General features: G+C 41.0%; 1 protein-coding gene across 1 annotated transcript in view; it reads left to right on the top strand.

The window, feature by feature from the left end:
• The window catches only part of LOC126259732 (uncharacterized), a 217540-nt gene that overhangs the window by 20230 nt on the left and 176079 nt on the right, over positions 1–21231 (top strand). Inside the window, exon 2 of the mRNA XM_049956719.1 lies at positions 2281–2508. Within this exon, the coding sequence (XP_049812676.1) occupies positions 2281–2508 (228 nt within the window). The remainder of the gene's footprint in view (positions 1–2280; positions 2509–21231) is intronic.

The raw sequence follows: 21231 nt of genomic DNA, 5'->3' as shown, positions 1-21231 counted from the left end.
TACCCTGTTACTTACAAGAGTCACCTGCACTTTTCTCCAGTTGCTTGGGATTTTGCGCTGGGTGAGATATTCATGATACATGCAAGCTAAGTAAGGAGAATTGGGATTCCACCAGGACCCAGCACTTATTTGTTTTCAACTCTTTCAGTTGCATCACTACACTGGAGGTATTACTGTGTCCACCATAAGGGAGTCTGACCGATGGTCAAATGACGGTACGTCTGTCTGATCCTCAGCCTCCTTCAGTTTATTTGAAAATCAGTTCATTACTAGAAGTTTTGTGTGTTTTTCACAATCTGCAGAGGAGCCATGTACATTTAATTTAACAGCATCATTTTCTCCTCTTAAAACTGAAATTCATGACATTTGTTTTCTTTATGTTCAATGTAACGTTATTGCATGTTGACCAGTTGTAAACTTTATTGAGGTTTTCATTTGCTTTCTCTGTGATGAATCCTTTTGTTTTTTCATTGATTATAAAATTTCTGCTATCAGTAAAGATAATTTTTCCCCCATGAGTATCACCAGTGGGTAACTTGTAATTGTTTAGCAGGGACAGTATTGGACCTAATATGCTACCCTGACCAACTGTTTTATAAATGTAATTTGGTTTTAATCATTATACCACAGTCCATACTGCTAAAGAAGAGCGGTGACAGTTGAAATGGCTTGGCACATCTACCACAACCAATCACAGAACACGATTTTTTACATGTCTCTGTGACACTACCTCAGCATTCTGCAGCTCTATAGACATTGCAACCACCAGTAGCTTTTTGCACTTCACAGCTGAAAACTGGCAACAGCACTGTCATCTGTCAAAACTCTTCTTTCTGACACTACATTCTCCAGTGAGTGGATGTATTAGTTTGCAGTTCCTTCTGGTGAACAAATTACTAGTGAATAGCAGTAGATTTACTGATCAATCTGCCCCTTTTTAATCAATGTTGAGGTAAATGTTAAATGGGTTTTGATGTATTACAGTAGTATGTTTCAATCTGCCCCCTTTTTAATTAATGTTGAGGTGAATGTTATATGGATTTTGTTGTATTACAATAGTATGTTTAAACAGAGACAGTATTAATATTGTAAGAATTTGTGTGCATCAGTTTGACTATATAAATTAACGTGAGTTCCAGTTATTGAGAACGACTTTATATTGATACAAGTAGAACATGTGGTAACCAGCAACTGGCGCAGAAGCAGTTGCAACAGAGTCAACAGAAATAAAAATTTAAAAATAGTGTTGAATCTACAGCTATTAAATTGTTTTCAGATGCTTTCTTCAAGAAAAATGTGGCTGGAAAAAAGAAACATTAAAATTTACAAGAGCAGAGAATGAGGAAAAGCAACTTAAAGGGGATGAAGGTTACATGTGGAAATATATGAAAACTCCTAAGTTAGAGATTTAGTGGTATTCTGAAATTTATGTATCAGTCCTCCACTTGTTAAGTAGCTTCAATGCCAACTTGTCATAATGATGAACAGCATTCACTCAGAAACAAAATACAACAAGCCAGTATATGGTCATATAATACCTTACCATAACTAATGTGTGGACAGGTGTGTTATTTTGTGATATCAGTTTAGTCTAATAAAAACCATAAAAAATTCAAGCAACCAGCCACAGATTTCAGATAAAAATTTAAGAACTGCGATATCGCTCATCAATTCTGTTAGGCCACTACTTCCTAATATTGATTTGCCTCAAGCCCTAGTTTATTTTCTGGAGGTGCTAGAAAATTAGCAGAAATGGATAAATAGAGATCATGAAAAAAAATTTACCTGCTGTGAACAGTAACAACAGCAATTGTAATTATGTATTTGTTGTGTAAGGTATATTAGCAAGAAAAATAGAAGAGACATTCAATATGATCAGATTTTTAGTTTTACCTTCACTTAGAGTACTGAAATCATAAATTTTTCGCTCTTTTGTGAAAAAACAGTCAGATCACATTTTTATGTTATTGACAGATTGGGTACAATTAAAACAAAAGCTTTCCTCCTTTATTTTTTTCTGTCTTCTTCTTCTTCTTCTTCTTCTTCTTCTTCCTCTTCCTTCTCCTCCTTCTTCATTACATATTGTATTGTTAAATATTCCACATTTCTATGTATACTTTGTGTTTCTTCCATTAGCACTTTGTTCTTTGCAAATTGCCATTCCAGTTTTAGGGATATAGTTATGTTCAACAGGTTTCAGCAAAACAGTATTCTCACTCTCTTTGTCTCTCTCTCGTTTTAAGCTTAAATTTTGTTTTATTTGTTTCATGTTGAATGCAGAAGACAGATGGGAAGGAGGAACACTCAACAATCATAAAGTGTCTGCTTGTCCAACAGCAACAACAGCTACATCTGCAACTACTAGCAAAGCTAGCAGTGGAGTTGGAAATGCAGGAACAGGAAACAAACGTCCTATCCAAATAAACAATAATTTGGGCACACCTGTTTGGAATCAGAATAGAGTTGGGTGTACGAGAAACAACAAGCCTAATTCAGAAGACAGGAAAGGTATCAAGTTCAGTTAAAGTCTCTTTCCTTACATTAATATCTTTGTTAGTACAATCTCATGAATGGTAGTGAGTAAATTGTGTTTGTTTCATACTGTTCTGTTTCCCCCCATTAAGGCTAACATTAATGCTAAATGTTTCTTAATATTAGGGTAACCAGAAAATAACCTCTGTTAGGTTGTTAATAAGCCAATGAAATAGTTACAGCAAATGTAATAGAAAAACCTTAAAAGTACACATATGTATAACTTCTCTGTATCCAATATTGGAGAGCCCTGGCAGTAGTGACAATATACAGGGTGGTCCATTGATTGTGACGGGGCCAAATATCTCACGAAATTAGCATCATACGAAAAAACTACAAAGAATGAAACTTGTCTTGCTTGAAAGGGGAAACCAGATGGCACTGTGGTTGGCCCGCTAGATGGCGCTGCCATAGGTCAAACGGATATCAACTCCGTTTTTTTTTTTAGTAGGAACCCCATTTTTATTACATATTCTTGTAGTACGTAAAGAAATATGAATGTTTTAGTTGGACCACTTTTTTCGCCTTGTGATAGATGCCGCTGTAATAGTCACAAATAGATGGCTCACAATTTTAGACGAACAGTTGGTAACAGGTAGGTTTTTTAAATTAAAATACAGACTGTAGGTACGTTTGAATATTTTATTTCGGTTGTTCCAATGTGATACATGTACCTTGTGAATTTATCATTTCTGAGAACACATGCTGCTACAGCGTGATTACCTGTAAATACCACATTAATGCAATAAATGCTCAAAATGATGTCCGTTAACCTCAATGCATTTGGCAATACGTGTAACGACATTCCTCTCAACAGCGTGTAGTTCGCCTTCCCTAATGTTCGCACATGCATTGACATTGTGCTGACGCATGTTGTCAGGCTTTGTCGGTGGATCACGATAGCAAATGTCCTTCAACTTCCCCCACAGAAAGAAATCCGGGGACATCAGATCCGGTGAATGTGCGGGCCATGGTATGGTGCTTCAACGACCAATCCACCTATCATGAAATATGCTATTCAATACTGCTTCAACCGCACGTGAGCTATGTGCCGGGCACCATCATGTTGGAAGTACATTGCCATTCTGTCATGCATTGAAACATCTTATATTAACATCGGTAGAACATTACGTAGGAAATCAGCATACATTGCACCATTTAGATTGCCATCGATAAAATGGGGGCCAATTATCCTTCCTCCCATAATGCCGCACCATACATTAACTCGGCAAGGTTGCTGATGTTCCACTTGTTGCAGCCATCGTGGATTTTCCGTTGCCCAATAGTGCAAATGATGACGGTTTACATTACCGCTGTTGGTAAATGACGCTTTGTCGCTAAATAGAACACATGCAAAAAATCTGTCATCGTCCTGTAATTTCTCCTGTGCCCAGTGGCAGAACTGTACACGATGTTCAAAGTCGTCGCCATGCAATTCCTGGTGCATAGAAATATGGTACGGGTGCAATCAATGTTGATGTAGCATTCTCAACACCAACGTTTTCGAGATTCCTGATTCTCACACAGTTTGTCTGCTACTGATGTGCGGATTAGCCGTGACAGCAGCTAAAACACCTACTTGGGCATCATCATTTGTTGCAGGTCATGGTTGTCATTTCACATGTGGCTGAACACTTCCTGTTTCCTTAAAAAACGTAACTATCCAGTGAACGGTCCGGACACTTGGACGATGTCATCCAGGATACTGAGCAGCATACATAGCACATGCCCGTTGGGCATTTTGATCACAATAGCCATACATCAACACGATATCGTCCTTTTCCGCAATTGGTAAATGGTCCATTTTAACACGGGTAATGTATCACGAAGCAAATACCGTCTGCACTGGCGGAATGTTACATTATACCACGTACTTGTACGTTTGTGACTATTACAGCGCCATCTATCACAAAGCGAAGAAAGTTGTCCAACTAAAACATTCATATTTCTTTACGTACTACACGAATATGTAATAAAAAATGGGGGTTCCTATTTTAAAAAAAAACACAGTTGATATCCGTTTGACCTATGGCAGTGCCATCTAGCGGGCCAACCACAGCACCATCTGGTTTCCCCCTTCAAGCTAGACGAGTTTCGTTCTTTGTAGTTTTTTGTTTGATGCTTATTTTGTGATATATTTGGCCCGGTCACTATCAATGGACCACCCTGTATAAGGGAAAAATGAATTTAAGTTTTTGTTGGAAAGGGCACTCAGCTTAGGTAGTTCATGCAGCAATGTTGACTATCATGCTGTGGTAGTTTAATGGTTAGCATTTCTGCCTAGCAAGCAAGAAGACCCGGGTTCGGGTCCTGGCCACACCACGAATTTTAATTCATTTCGTCTGCTTCGATCATTATGCCAGACTATTGATTTGTAGTCTCAGGCTCATTCTCAGGTCAGTTGTTAAACTTTTATCTGCCACTTATCACTTCTGTCACCTCTGGCAATATTTGTTGATGTGAAAAATGCCAAGCTACACCATGATTTGGAATCCATGTTAGACTATTGTGTTCAAAACAAATTTTCTGTTGATGACCGCTTTACTTATGTTTAGGCTATCTCCTTCACATTATAATGAAAAAAGAAAATTCTTACACCCATCAAGTTTTGTGGCTTTCAGAAAGGAATTTTGCTACCCTACAGGCATAGAACCTGTGGTACCCTAATTGTACAGCAACAATTGGACTCAAAAACAATATGAAACCTACAGAAAGTCCTCCACTAACTGAGTTACTGTGAAGCTTCGATTTTTTGGAATTTTACCTCTGTTTTTTGTACCATTCATTGCTAATTACAGATGAATGGCTATTTCTATCATCATGAATATTCATCCTTCCACTTTTAAACAAGCCACACCGTTGACACACACCTTCACTTACCACTTTGAGTTTGTATAAACTACATATCAGCTTTGAGATTTTGCCTCTCACTAAATACTGTTTCACTTAACGGATTACACATCGGCAGATTTTTAAATACATAGCATGTTTTGAATGTTTACTGTAGACAAATAAGGAGCAGTGTGACTTTATTGCTACTGTAGCTCTAAGTACATTTATGCAAAGAAACACATGAGTGGCATGATACCCAGCCAAAGGCTTTAGCAGAGCTGAGGAATTGCCTATCCCATAATTTCTACAGTTCATCTTGATAAGTGTCCAACACCAAATTTATTTGCAACAGAGATACTGGGCAGCAGCAAAGCAGAATTTAACCACAATTTATGCAAGTTGGCATGTAAGTAACGGTTACGTATCTGAAGAAATGGATGTCTTGACTACTTTCATAAAGTAGTAACTGAGTTTCTTTAATCAGTTAGTAAAAACATTGAAGATTGTAGAATATCCAGTTGGTCGTAGGAGCAGATCACTGTTACCTCCTATGTTGGTTAAATGAGATATTCTGTGATATTGGCTGTTTTTACTAATTGATCCAGAACAGATCGCTGTTATCTGCTTAGCATGTTGATTAAAATTATCGTTTTCTTTAAATTTAATGTTATCTATACCTACATGTGTGCTCCAGAAGTAACCTTATGGTGTGACGAAGCGTAGCTTTGTACCATTGTTGCTTTACCCGTATCCCATTCCACTCAAGAGCAGGTCATAGGAAGAGCATTTATGCTAAACCTCCACGTGAGTTCAATTCTGGTGGTCTTTTTGTGTGTTATACAGAAAAGGATGCAATATACTGGTTGTCCCCCCCCCCCCCCCCCCCCATGAAGGCAGCAGAGGATCAAGTAGGTAAAAAGATGAGGGCTAGTAGAAATCCTTGGGTAACAGAAGAGATACTGAATTTAATTGATGAAAGGAGAAAATACAAAAATGCAGTAAGTGAGGCAGGCAAAAAGGAATACAAACGTCTGAAAAATGAGATTGGCAGGAAGTGCAAAATGGCTATGCAGGGATGGCTAGAGGACAAATGTAAGGATGTAGAGGCTTATCTCATGAGGGGTAAGATAGATACTGCCTACAGGAAAATTAAAGAGACCTTTGGAGAAAAGAGAACCACTTGCATGAATATCAAGAGCTCAGATGGAAACCCAGTTCTAAGCAAAGAAGGGAAAGCAGAAAGATGGAAGGAGTATATAGAGCGTCTATACAGGGGCGATGTTCTTGAGCACAATAGTATGGAAATGGAAGAGGATGTAGATGAAGATGAAATGGGAGATATGATACTGCGTGAAGAGTTTGACAGAGCACTGAAAGACCTAAGTCGAAAGAAGGCCCCGGGAGTAGACAACATTCCATTAGAACTACTGACAGCCTTGGGAGAGCCATTTCTGACAAAACTCTACCATCTGGTGAGCAAGATGAATGAGACAGACGAAATTCCCTCAGACTTCAAGAAGAATATAAAAATTCCAATCCCAAAGAAAGCAGGTGTTGACAGATGTGAAAATTACCGAACTATCAGTTTAATAAGTCACAGCTGCAAAATACTAATGCGAATTCTTTACAGACGAATGGAAAAACTGGTAGAAGCCAACCTCGGGGAATATCTGTTTGGATTCCGTAGAAATGTTGGAACACGTGAGGCAATACTGACCCTACGACTTACCTTTAGAAGAAAGATTAAGGAAAGGCAAACCTACGTTTCTAGCATTTGTAGACTTAGAGAAAGCTTTTGACAATGTCGACTGGAATACTCTCTTTCAAATTCTGAAGGTGGCAGGGGTAAAATACAGAGAGCGAAAGGCTATTTACAATTTGTACAGAAACCAGATGGCAGTTATAAGAGTCGAGGGACATGAAAGTGAAGCAGTGGTTGGGAAGGGAGTGAGACAGGGTTGTAGCCTCTCCCTGATGCTATTCAATCTGTATATTGAACAAGCAGTAAATTAAACAAAAGAAAAGTTCGGAGTAGGTATTAAAATCCATGGAGAAGAAATAAAAACTTTGAGGTTTGCCGATGACATTGTAATTCTGTCAGAAACAGCAAAGGACTTGGAAGAGCAGTTGAACGGAATGGACAGTGTCTTGAAAGGAGGGTATAAGATGAACATCAACAAAAGCAAAAACAAGGATAATGAAATGTATTCATATTAAGTCGGGTGATGCTGAGGGAATTAGATTAGGAAATGAGACACTTAAAGTAGTAAAGGAGTTTTGCTATTTGGGGAGCAAAATAACTGATGATGGTCGAAGTAGAGAGGATATAAAATGTAGACTAGCAATGGCAAGGAAAGCGTTTCTGAAGAAGAGAAATTTGTTAACATCCACTATTGATTTAAGTGTCAGGAAGTCGTTTCTGAAAGTATATGTATGGAGTGTAGCCATGTATGGAAGTGAAACGTAGACGATAAATAGTTTAGACAAGAAGAGAATAGAAGCTTTCGAAATGTGGTGGTACAGAAGAATGCTGAAGATTAGGTAGGTAGATCACATAAATAATGAGGAGGTATTGAATATAATTGGGGAGAAGAGGAGTTTGTGGCACAACTTGACTAGAAGAAGGGGTTGGTTGGTAGGACATGTTCTCAGGCATCAAGGGATCACCAATTTACTATTGGAGGGCAGCGTGGAGGGTAAAAATCGTAGAGGGAGACCAAGAGATGAATACACTAAGCAGATTCAGAAGGATGAGGCTGCAGCAAGTACTGGGAGAGGAAGAGGCTTGCACAGGATAGAGTAGCAAGGAGAGCTGCATCAAACCAGTCTCAGGACTGAAGACCACAACGACAACAACAACAACAACAACAACAACAACAACAACATCATACTGGTTGGCTCTTCTAGGAATGTATGCTCTCAGTATTTTAGCAGTAAACCACACCATGATGCAGTGCAGTGCAGTCCAGTCCAATCTACCACTAGATTTGGGTGAGCAGCTTCATGATGCTTTTGTGCTTACTAGATGAACCTATAATGGAACATGCTAATCTTCTTTGGATCTTTTCTGTTTCCTTTATCAGTCTATCTGGTACAGTTACCAGTGGATGGGCAACATTAAAGTATTAGTCTAATGAGGGTTTTATAGTTAGTTAACTGTTCCATTGATTAATCTCTTGGTAACCATTATGATATGGGACATGTCAAGTGCATAGGAAATGCACACAACTTTATTTTATTTATTTATTTATTTACAGCTTAAAATTTTTATTACTTACCTCATTCCCTTAAATGGCAGAAAATGAATATATTAGACCTCTAGATTTATTTATTCCTATTCAAGAATTTGTCTGTGACATAGAAGAAGTTGTCAAGGAGATATAATTTTTGAAACTATTACTGCTGTCTGTCAGACATTTTATTTCATCTGGTAATTTATCAAAAAGTTTTACAGCAGCATATTTTATCCCTTTCTGTGCCAAATATAAGTCAAGTAAATGATATTGTAAGTCTCTTTTTTTCTATTATTATAATCATGAATGTCACTACTGTTTTTAAACTGGCCCATGTTGTTGATAACAAATTTCATTACTAAGTGAATGTACTGTGAGGCTTTTGTAAGTATTCTTAACCTTCTAAACTATGCCTACAAGATGTGCTACTAAGAGCCCCACACATTATTCTAACCACTTTCTTTTGAGCAGTGAATACTTTTCACCAAGTGTTGAGTTACCCCGAGATATTATTCCCCATGGCATCAGAGAGGAAAGGGTGCAAAGTATGTTAGGTTATTAATTTCTATATCCTGAAAATTGGCAATTATTCTGATTTAATTCTACTGATTACCTGATTTAATTAAACATCTAGAAGTATGTGTACAGAGTATTTTAAAGTGGAATGGGCACATAAAACTAATTGTAGGCAAGGCAAATGTCAATAGAATTCCCATGAAGAAGGTAGCTTAACCACTGGGGTTGCTATAGGAGATCCAAAATATGAATTTTCCAATTAAGATTCTCATGTATAAGTACACTCAAAGACTTGGTATACTCTGCTCTGGCTACTGAATTCTGTTGCTGTTGATGTGTTATATTCATTGACGGGACTGTACTCCTTGCAGCAGAAAATTGGATAGAGAAAGAAACTTTTTGCTTCCTATTCTGCAGATATGACTTGAACCACTCATATGCTGTTCCATTTATATCACAGAATTGTTATTTCTGTAACATGTCATTGTGCACACAATCAAAAATTGGCAATTATTGTGATTGCAAAAGTTGCTGAACCTAGTTGCTATAGGAGATCCAAAATATGAATTTTCCAATTAAGATTCTCATGTATAAGTACACTCAAAGACTTGGTATACTCTGGATAGAGTGTCGTCCCCCCCCCAAACGCCCCCCCCCCTCCCCCGCCCCACCACCAGCACCGAAGTTCAGAGAAAGCCCAGTTGCAGCAAACCAATTAATAATTTTTCCAAAGACATTATTTGTATGATTTTCTATTGGAGTTTCTTTTACTGGATTAGTAATGATGCCTGTATCATCAGCAGACGGGGTCAGTTAGCTTCTTGTTTCAGATAGGAAGAAAGATCATTCACATAATATATCAAGAACAGAAGGGGACCCATGATCAAACCCTGTGGAAAACCTAATGTAATTTCACCCCACTTAGACGAAGTGGCAAACTTCCTTAAATCACGTAAACCACATAAAGAAACTTTTTGCTTCCTATTCTGCAGATATGACTTGAACCACTCATATGCTGTTCCATTTATATCACAGAATTGTTATTTCTGTAACATGTCATTGTGCACACAATCAAATACTTTCGATAAACCGCAGGAAATTCCTATTGACGACATTTTACTATTAAAGACTCTGTTACGTGGGCAGTGAAATTGTATATTGCTGTCTCAGGGGAACGGCATTTTTGAAATCCGAGCTGTGGTTTACTAAGTATCCCGTTGCTGTTGAGATGGAGAGAGTTCATTACTTTTTTGAAAATACTGTAAGCAAGGATACTGGCTAGTAATTATTGACATCTGTGATGTCCCTCTTTTGTAGAGAGGCTTGAAAATGGCATATTTTAACTTATCTGGGAAAATACCTTGAGCTAGTGATGGATTACATATGTGACTCAGAACATTGGCTGTAACTGCTCCACATTGTTTTAATATCTTGGTAGAGATGTCATCTACTCCAACAGAACATTTATTTTTTGAAGATTTAGTGATTTTCCTTATTTCACAAGTGGTCATTAAGTGAAAATTAATCTGACTAATATTTCTCAAAACTGACTCTTCCATGTACTGCTTGGCTTTTTCTTCTGAACTATTCTCATCAGTTTTTCACCTACACTTCAGAAATGGTTTTTAAATACATTAACTACTTGTGTATTGTTGGTTAAGATGGTCTCATTCCCTATAGTCTTAATACTAATTACCCCAGTGGTTAAGCTACCTTCTTCATGGGAATTCTTCTATTGACATTTGCCTTGCCTACAATTAATTTTATGTGCCCATTCCACTTTAAAATACTCTGTACACATACTTCTAGATGTTTAATTAATGTTTTAGGTATTTAGGCTCTTGTTCCCTAGATCATATTCACAGTAAACATAATGGTGTGTGTGTGTGTGTGTGTGTGTGTTTGGGCGGGGGGGGGGGGTCTTCCCCCACAACACACATACTAAATGAAAAAAATGTTTATATGCCTATATGCTGGTGATTACAGGTCTTGTTCTGTAAAAATGATTGATTATTTCAATTCAAGAATTGCTCTATAGAATAGAACGAGTTGTTTTAAGCAGAAACATCTCTAATCTTTTTTTGGAAATACTTCCGCCCAACATTTTATTATCATGAGTAGATTATCAAAGAGTTGTATTGTTATATATTTCACCCCTTTCAGTGCCAAAGGTAGTCATTAAAGGGTAATGTTGGTCATCGTTTAGTGTTGTAAATGTGTCTTTCAAATTCAGGTGGATTACTGATAAAAAAAATCATATGTAAATAAATGTACTGAGAGTGTGGTTAATATTCCCAGTTGCTTAGAGAGGTGCCTGCAAGGTGTACATTTGTAAAACCCACACATAATTAAAATTACATTTTCTATACTATGAATACCTTTTGCTTGTTTATTATTTCTTGTTGATGTACTAAGTTTATAGATGATTTTATACTTTTGATAGTACGAAACTCGATGAACTGTGTTTTTCAAAGTTTAAAGCTAACCTCTTTGTACAAAACCAGTCAGTAACTTTAAACTTAATTAACTCTTTCTCTGTTGATGCTTCTATGCTTGGCTTCACAACAGTGCTTGTATCACCTACAGACAGGACTAATTCAGCCTCCAGATTCAAATAAAACAACAGGTCATCAAGCTATAGCAGAACAGTAGTGGGCCAGTGATCAGACCCAGTGTGACTCCCACTGTAATTTCTACTGTGCTGTGGCATCCTTCTTTGTATTACCTGAATAGTTTAGGATTAAAACTGTAGTTTCAGGAAAACAATTAACAGTTGAGATTAGAGATAGGTGGGTCACAAGTGCATGGGTCCAAAGGAGTGATTCATTAAAGAGAACAGAAAGACTGAGGAACAATTTCTAAGGAAGGCTCATTCACTGTTCACTTTGGTCATTCCAGGAACAGTAGCAGATAGTCCTCATTCTCCGAATGGTTGCGACCTGTCTCGTTCCCACCTGTGACTTGTACTTTTTTGGGTAGTCACTTATTCCAAGTTCCAGTTCAACTTTTTTGTAATTATGTAATTTTATAAAAATTAAGTTGTATGTGATGTATACATATTTTCACACAGCAGACAAAGAAACCTACTTATCTCTGTATCGTTTTGATCAACTGTAGAACACACGTTTATCACAAGGTATGTATTTTTGGTTTACACAAAACTTTTGATTTTTGCATTTCTTGTAACCATTGCACATAAAAAATAAAATGTGACACTTAGGTATCCTCTTACTTTTCAAATTTGGTTGTTTTCTTGTGCTGCCACCTAGTTTATTTTCTTTGCACAAAAAGTGAGTTGTTTATGATTTTGGTTCCGTAGAAGAGGGAGAAGGGATGGCTCTCCATGTGAAAAATTGTAGAATGGCATAAAATTGTATTTCCTTTTTATCTCGAAGAAGTATTGTTCAGAAGTACCTTTTCAGCAAGAAACTTTATTACTTGCAATTTAATTATTATTCTGTATTGTTGCAATAACTTTGCATATGGTTGGAGAAGCAGACTGGGTGGTGGGGGTGGCTGCGATGGAGAAAGGGAGGAAGAGCAGGGTATAGGTTGGGGAATGTGTGGTGCTGTGTATGAGAGCTTACAGGGATGCGATGGTGAGAGGGTAGGGCAGCTAGAGACAGTCAGAAGGTTAGACGGTGGAGGGAGGGGGGGGGTGATGAAAAGGAGCGAAGTAAAAAGCCTCTGGGTGCACTTGTAGAATAAAAAGCTGTGGAGTGGGAACAAGCAAGGGGCTAGGTGATTCATATGAAAAGATTTCTGATGTGATTATGGCTGCACAATGGGAATTAATGGACTTTGTATGCGGAATACTATTTGCAGTTTGATGTGTGGTACATTACATTTTGGAAATCATTAGGGAATTCAACATCCTGGGATCTACAGTGTCAAGAGTGTGCTGAGAACACCAAATTTCAGACGTTACCTCTCACCATGGATAACACATTGGCCAACGGCCTTCACTTAACAACCGAGAGCAGCAGCGTTTAAATCGAGTTGCTGGAGCTAACAAACAAGCAACACTGCTGGAAATAATTGCAAAAATCAGTTTGGGATGTACAACAAATGTATCTTAGGGCAACATGGCGACATTTGGCATTAATGGGCTATGACAGCACACAACTGACTTAGTGCCTTTGTTAACAGCACAGAATCATCATCAGTGCCTCTCCTGGGCTTGTGACCATATGGGTTGGAACCTAGACGACTGGAAAACCATGGCCTGGTCAGATGAGTTGCAATTTCAGTCCATAAGAGCTGGTGGTAGGTTTGGAGTTTGGCACAGACGCCATGGACCCAAGTTGTCAACAGGGCACTGTGCAAGGTGGTGGTGGCTCCATAATGGTGTGGACTGTGTTTACATGGAATGGACTGGGTCGTCTGGGGCAATTGAACTTATCATTGACTGGAAATGGTTATGTTTGGCTGCTTGGAGACCATTTGCAGCCATTCATGGACTTCATTTTTATGGATGACAATGCGTCATGTCATTGAACTACAGTTGTTCGCCATTGGTTTGATGAACATTCTGGACAATTTGAGCAAAGGAGTTTGCCACACAAATCGCCCAACATGAATTGCATTCAACATTTGTGGGACATAATTGCTGCACTATGCCAGTAAAAAGGAGGTCCGACGTTATATTAGAAGGTATTCCATAACTTTTTTCACTTCAGTGTACATGACACTGTGGGGAATCTTTCTTAAGGAACTTGTCATTCAAACCAAATTGTTTAACTATACTCTTATTTTATTAGAAACTAGCCGTTCAGTTCCATTAGTGATAATTTTTGGGATTTGATTGATTTGTATTTGAATTATTATGTATATTTGTCTTGTAGTTCTGCTTCATGACTCAGTACAATGATAGTTTTAAATTTGGATTCAGAAGACTAAAGCAACAGCAAGGGACAGGAACCATAACTGAAATTTCAGTTTTTGTAAAGCCACTCACAGGCTGTCACTATTAACAACCTAATTTATAAATATGAAGTTTTGAAAGAATTCTGAAATCCAACTACGGAGTTTTTGCTTGTGAAGTAGCACAAGATCATGCTTTGACATACATAGCAGTAAGGAAGATATGAGCAGAATGAATTGCAATTTGTTCTTGTGGTCGCAGTTTAGCTTCATTGAGAAACATAAACTTTCTCAGTACGTGAATGTCTAACCATCCACAGTTTAGATCCCTCAGGAGCATGGAAAGATACTTCGTGAGATGGTTCTTCGAGAAGAGAATTCACCATTAATTCAAAAACTATCAATATAATCATTTCATTTATCTTGTACCTGCTGCCCCCTGTGGATTCAGGGGTTAGAATAGGCCCGAGGTATTTCTGCTTGTTGCACGAGGTGACTAATAGTAGTCTCCCATTTTTTGGCTCAATACATTCAGGTCCCATATCATGGTTGGACCTCCCACTTTCAAAATTCTACAGAAGTGCCAATCATTTGGTGAATGACACCTTACGTGGTGCCTCAGTTGTCCACATGGCAGTTACATTAGATCTCCTGCACCTCTTATTGTCGTGGCTCTGCATTTCCACCCGCATTTCAGCTATTTGCACGAGGACACCTTCTGAGGTATGTCTTCATCTTCCGTTGTCTACTGTCCTCTTTCACCCCATGACGATATTGGATTTCTCCGTGCCCAATATCCAGCATGGTAGCCAGTCTGTTGTGGTGCCATGTACCGATTTGGTGGTAGCCCCAACAGCACAGTGATTACACTGCTGATGCCTGAGCTGCAAACTCCCCATGTATGCAAGTAGTAGATGCCCACATATGCCAAGGAGTAGATGCCCATTTTCTTGGGGCATCAGGACTCCCGGCAACGGCCATCTTGCCAGGTGGCTCTTGCTGTGGCTGGGTGGCCCCATTGGGAGAGCCACTGATTGGCGTGGGCGGCATAAGTGTGGATGACCCACAGTGAAGCTGACAAAGCCATCTGTTGCTGGGCACTGAATAGCCCCAGCAATCTTTAAGAAAGAGATGGTAGAATACAATGCAGTGGCATATGACCCCAAGTTGTTCCCCTCCGTAGCAACACTATGGAAAGAACGTAGGGCTACAGAACAAAGTGTGCAGCAGAACCAATGGGAACTCCTTTCTGGATATGAAGTCTCCGTTCTTTGTTGAGCACCTGGAGGATAAGTTTGGGGAAGAGACAGCACTGTCCAAAATGCGCAGTGGGTTAGTCCTCATTCAGATGGCATCCCCAGCTCAAACCCAGACATTACTGACCTGTGACAAGCTGGGTGGTAATCCTGTTTCAGTCAGTCCCCATAAAAGCCTCAACAGGGTCCAGGGAATTAATTGTTATCGCGACCTTCTGTTGCAGTCAAACAATGATCTAGATGCCAATCCAGAACGAAGGGGCATTGGCTTTGTCACGCACTTCTATAGGGGGCTGAAAGACAATAGAGTTGCAACTGGTGCCTTCATCTTGGCCTTTGAGGGTGATTCGTTACCTGAAAGAGGTCAGGGTGATAGTATACTGATGTGACGTTAAACCTTATGTGCCTCCCCATATGCGGTGCTTTAAATACTGGAAATTTGGGCACATGTCCTTCCAGTGCAATTCGAGTACCACATGTAGAGACTGCGGACGTTCACGGCATCCGAATACTCTAAGTGTGCTTCCTCCCACCTGTGTCAACTGTGGAGAGCACTACTCCTCCTGCTCGCTGGACTGCCTGGTACTCCAAAATGAGAAGAAAGACATGCTTTCTCACCGCGAGGCTGAACTAAAATATGAAAGGTTGACCCCTGTTCGAATGCTGTCTTCTTATGTTGCCGCTATGACGGCGTTGCTCACTGTGATCCAATTACACTCCTCATCTAAGCTTACTCCACTGGGCCCTCAGGGCTGCTCATCTTCATCCCTCCCCACCCCCCTCCTGGCTGGGGACACTACTACTGTTGCCCCCAAAGCTTCTGCTTTGGGCTTTGGGAGCATTGCCCCGACAAATGTCAGGGACATTGGTCCCCTCCTCTGACTCCACTCATGCGGAAGGCGTCCCTTGGGGCTCTGCCTTCCAAAGTCCCCCTCGTGGTCAACCCAGCAAGCCCCTAAGAAGTGGTGAGAGTGCAAACAAACAAAGAAGAAGTCTGTTAGGAAACGGAAGACTCTGGTGGACCCAGCACCACCATTCCCTACAAGTTCTACGTCTGAGAATGAGGTGGAGGTTTTAGTATCACTTGAGGACCTGGATCTCGCCAACGTCTCACCCGCAATCGAAATTGGTACAAATACTCAACTGGTGGCAGCAAGTGATGCTGAGGCGTAAACTGCCTCCTTGTTCTCTTCATGCCATCCTCGACTACAGAAGTGTCATCCCCCAGTGGAACTGCGGCAGTTTTTTCTCCCACCTCACTGAGTTACGACAACTCTTTAAGTGTTACACCTGCTTTTTGTGTTGCCCTTCAGGAAACCTGGTTTCCCGCATTGTGCACCCCCGCCCTTCGTGGCTATTGGGGATACTACAAAAACCATGCTAACTGTGACTGACTGTCAGGTGGGGTTTGTATCTATGTCCTTACCTCCGTCTGTAGCGAACCTGGGGCCATTCAAACACCTTTAGAAGCTGTGGCTGTCAGGGTGAGAACAACTCTGGAAATTACCATATGTAACATCTACCTCCATCCAGATGGTGAATGCTGCCTCATTATTGGTTGCACTAATTTCCCAACTCTCCCCACCGTTTCTGCTTTTGGGTGATTTTAACGCCCATAACCCTTTGTGGGGTGGCACCAAGGTTACTGGCTGTGATAAAGATATTGAGGACCTCTTAACTCAACTCGACCTTTGCCTTCTAAATACAGGTACCCCCCACTCATTTCAGTTTAGCGCTTGGTACATACTCGGCCATTGATCTCTCGGTTTACAGTCCTGGCCTTCTGCTGTCTATCCACTGCAGAGTTCACGACGACTTGTGGGGTAGTGACCACTTTCCATTCTTTCTGTCCCTACCCCAGCTTCACTCATCTGGCGATTCCCCAAATGGGCTCTTACCAAGGGTGACTGGTATGTTTTCACTCCACTACCACCACTGAATCTCGTTGCATGTTAACATCAGTGAGGTGATCCACATCATCACTACTACCATTGTTGCCACAGCTGAATTGGCAATCCCTTGTTCCTCCTGTTGCCCGCGGGGGAAGTCATTGCCTTGGAGGTTGCCGGAAATCGCTGTGGCCAGACTGTAGGCGGGCCCTCCAACATCATAAGCACCACTCATCGCCAACAGAACCTCATTGCCTTCAAACTTCTCTGTGCCCAGATCCACCTACTCACCTAATGACAGAAGCAGGTATGTTGGGAATGATATGTCTCCACCATTGGAACATGAACCTCTTCTTCCCAGGTTTGGACCAAGCTCCAATGACTTTACGGCTATCTGAGCCCTGCAGCTGTACCATGAATTTCCACACATGGATCTGTTTCTGCCAGTCCAGATGTAACTGCAGAGTGCCTTGCCAAGCACTATGTTTGCGCCTCTGCATCTGAGAATTACCGCCTCTCCTTTTGTCTCTGCAGATCGCAGGTGGAACTACAACTGTCTTTTGCTCCACGCCATCTTAAGCCATATAATGCCCCCTTTGGTGAGTGGGAATTTCTGACTGTCCTGACACATCCCCTGGCACAGACTGCATCCATTCCCAAATGACTAAACATCTGTCAGCAGATTACCAGTGCCACCTCCTTGCCATCTTCAATGGTATCTAGAGCGATGACGAATTCCCATTGCAGTGGTGGGAAAGTATCATCATTCCAATGCTAAAGCCTGATAAGAACCTGCTCAATGTAGATAGCTGTTGTCCTATTGATCTCATCAATGTTCTGCGCCAGCTGCTTGAACATATGGTGAGCCGATGGTTGTGTTGGCTCCTAGAGTCTCGGGGCCTACTGGCTCTGTTCCAGGGCGGTTTTCGACAAGGGTGCTCATCACCACCAATTTGGTCCACCTGGAGTCTGCCATTCGATTGGTCTTATTGCCGTCTTTTTTGACCTGACAAAGGCCTGCGACACCACATCCTCACTACTGTGCATGAGTGGGGTCTTCTGAGCCCAATGCCGATTTTTATACGGAACATTTGGTCTCTTCGGACTTTCAGAGTTCGTGTCGGTGCTTCCCACAGTGCACCCCATATCCAAGAGAATGGGATCCCACAGGGCTCTGTCCTGAGTTTCCCTTTCTTTTAATTGCCATTAAAGGTATTGCACTAGCAGAGGGTTATCAGTATCTCCCTTCCTAAACACTGATGATTTTTGTATTTTCTACTGCTACTCTTCTGTTGGTGTGGCTGAATGCTGGTTGCAGGGAGCCATACAAAAGGTGCAGTCGTGGGCCCTCTCTCATGGCTTTCAGTTTTCGGCCACCATGACTTGTGTCATGCATGTCTGTCATTGTCGTACTGTCCAGCCCCATCCAGAACTTTATCTTGATAACCATCTACTTGATGTAGTGGAGACTTACCGCATTTCCAGACTGGTCTTCGATGCCCACTTAACTTGGCTTCCCCATCTTTGTCAGCTTAAGGTAAAGTGCTGGTGGCATCTTAATATTATTTGATGCCTGAGCCACACCTACTGGGGTGCTGATCATTCTACATTGCTGCAGCTGTACTGTGGAGTGCCGTCTGGACCATGGGAGCCTGGTGTATGGTTCAGCATCACTCTCTGCACTGCAGCTGCTAGACCCTATCCACCACTGTGGAGTTCGGCTTGAGATGGGAGCTTTCTGAATGAGCCCAGTGAACATCCTCCTTGTGGAACTTTACATTCCTCTATTGTGGCTCCAGTGGAAACTACTGCTCGCATTCATCGTTCGCCTCACCATCCTGATTACTGTCTCTGTTTTCCTAACACAGCGATCCATTTCCCGCAACGACGACCCAGAATGGGGCATCCCCTTGCAGTCCATGTCTGGTCGCTTCTTACTGAACTCGGCACTTTCTTTCTACCACCTTTCCTGCAGTTCCACTTATGTACACCTCCATTGTCCGTGCCTCAGCCACTGCTCCGTCTGAACCTATCGTAAGACACAAAAAGCTCAGTTCCACCTGAGGCCCTCCACTGCCAATTTTTCTCTATTCTCGGTAAATTCCAGGGCTCAGAAATAGGCTACGCTGATGGATCACTGGTCAAAAATCATGTTGGTTTTGCTTACACTCATGTTGGACATACTGAACAGCACTCCTTGCCGGCTGGCTGCAGTGTTTTCACTGCAGAAGTGGTAGCCATCTATCGCACTCTTCGAGCATATGCTGGGGAGTCCTTTGCCGTCTGTAGTGACTCCTTAAGCAGCCTACAAACTCTCGACCAGTGCTTCCCTTACCATCCGTTCGTGCTGGCTATCCAGGAGTCACTTTATGGCCTTGGTAACAATGGACACTCAATGACCTTCATTTGGACTCCACAACATGTTGGGATCCCGGGCAATGAACTTGCTGACTGCCTGGCCAAACAGGCTACCAGTAAACCAACTATGGAGATTGGCCTGCCGGAGACTGATATTCAATTGGTCTTCCGCCGCAAATGATCTGAGATACTGAATGGCGCAGTGTCAGTACACCAAATAAACTACATGTTATCAAGGAAACAATGAATGTGTGGCAGTCATCCATGCGAGCCCCTCGCAGGGACTCCATTGTCCTTTGCTGGCCTTACATGGGCCATACTTGGCTAACACATGGTCACCACCTCCGTCGCAAGGACCCACCTTGGTGTTGCTGTGGCTCCCACATGACTGTCGTCCACATCTTGTTAGACTGCCCAATTTTAGCTGCTCTGCAGCCGACTATTAACCTTTCCAGCACCCTGTCTCTGGTGTTGAGTCACAATGCCTCAGTGGCTGTTGTTATTTTACGTTTTATCACACAGTGTAAGGTTGGGCATCTGGCCTTCTCTCCCAGGCCTCCCTCTCTGCCTCCATTTTACCTCTTACTCACTCTTTCATGGCTATTTGTTTGCCTTGGTGTTATTCTTGTCCTTATGTGTGTTCATCTCGCCTTCTCTTTTGGGCTGGAGATTTTGGTATGTTGCAGAGTGGCTGGCTTGTCATTGTTGATTCCTGTGATCAGCCAACCTTGGCCATCTACTATATTATTTTAATACATTTCACTACTTTTCCTTTTATTGTACGTTTTATCCTTTTGGTTAGCTTCTTTCCTTTTCTCTTTTCGTGTGGTCCCCCATTACTTTTCTGCCCTTTTCCTTTCCCCAACTACTTTTGGGAATTGTTTTAACTTGGGCCTTGTTTGCATGATGAAAAAGGTACTGATGACCTGTAGTTTGGTCTCTTTATACCCCAAACAAACAAACAAACCAACCAACCAACCAAACTTGCACCTGCAAGGTAAATACATTAATTCATTTTTTCAAAATATTTTCAACCAAAAAGTAAGGACCTCTAAAAGGGGTCATATTTTGTGCAGTTGTGACAGAGACTAATGATTTACCAGAAAAGCCATTCAGTGCTTACAATTAACAGCATTGAATAAGTAGTGGATTTTACTTTCATTTTATTTTCAAATTCTTTTTTATGTAAAATTTATTGTTTAAATACATCAATACATAATTGACTGATTTGTTGATTTTCGTATTCGTTTCACTCTCACCTGTTAATGGCTGCCTGTGCTAGCTCAGAAGTTCTCTTTTTTTAAATGACTTCCAATTTTCAGTGCTGTGACAATTTTCAGTTGCTGACTGACAAAAAGGTTCCCCATAGGTAGACGTCAAGAGGTGTAAGGTTTGGAGACTGTGGTAGATACCCAACAGCTCCTCTTCGACCTAGTCATCATTCAGGGGGATTTTCATCCAAGTAGGCTCTGACAACTCTGTGGTAGTGAGGCAGAGCACCATATTGTTGTAGATAAAATTTTAATTTCCTAATGCTCTCGGGTGGCAGGTAAAATTGATGTTTGCAGTGTATGAAGATACACCCAATCAGTTGCAGTGCCTTCAAAAAAGAATGAGCCAATCCACCATGCCCCTGATGACAGACCACACCGAAGATTAACACCTCGTAGATTAACATGTTTGTCCACATGAACGTGAGAATTTTCAAGAGCCCAGTACATGCAGTTGTGTCAGTTTACAGTACCGTTCATT

This window comes from Schistocerca nitens, chromosome 1 (genome assembly GCF_023898315.1).
Source record: "Schistocerca nitens isolate TAMUIC-IGC-003100 chromosome 1, iqSchNite1.1, whole genome shotgun sequence".
Classification (NCBI taxonomy): Eukaryota; Metazoa; Arthropoda; class Insecta; order Orthoptera; family Acrididae; genus Schistocerca; species Schistocerca nitens.
Note: the sequence above shows the minus strand (reverse complement) of the source record. Positions and strands in the feature narration are given on the sequence as shown.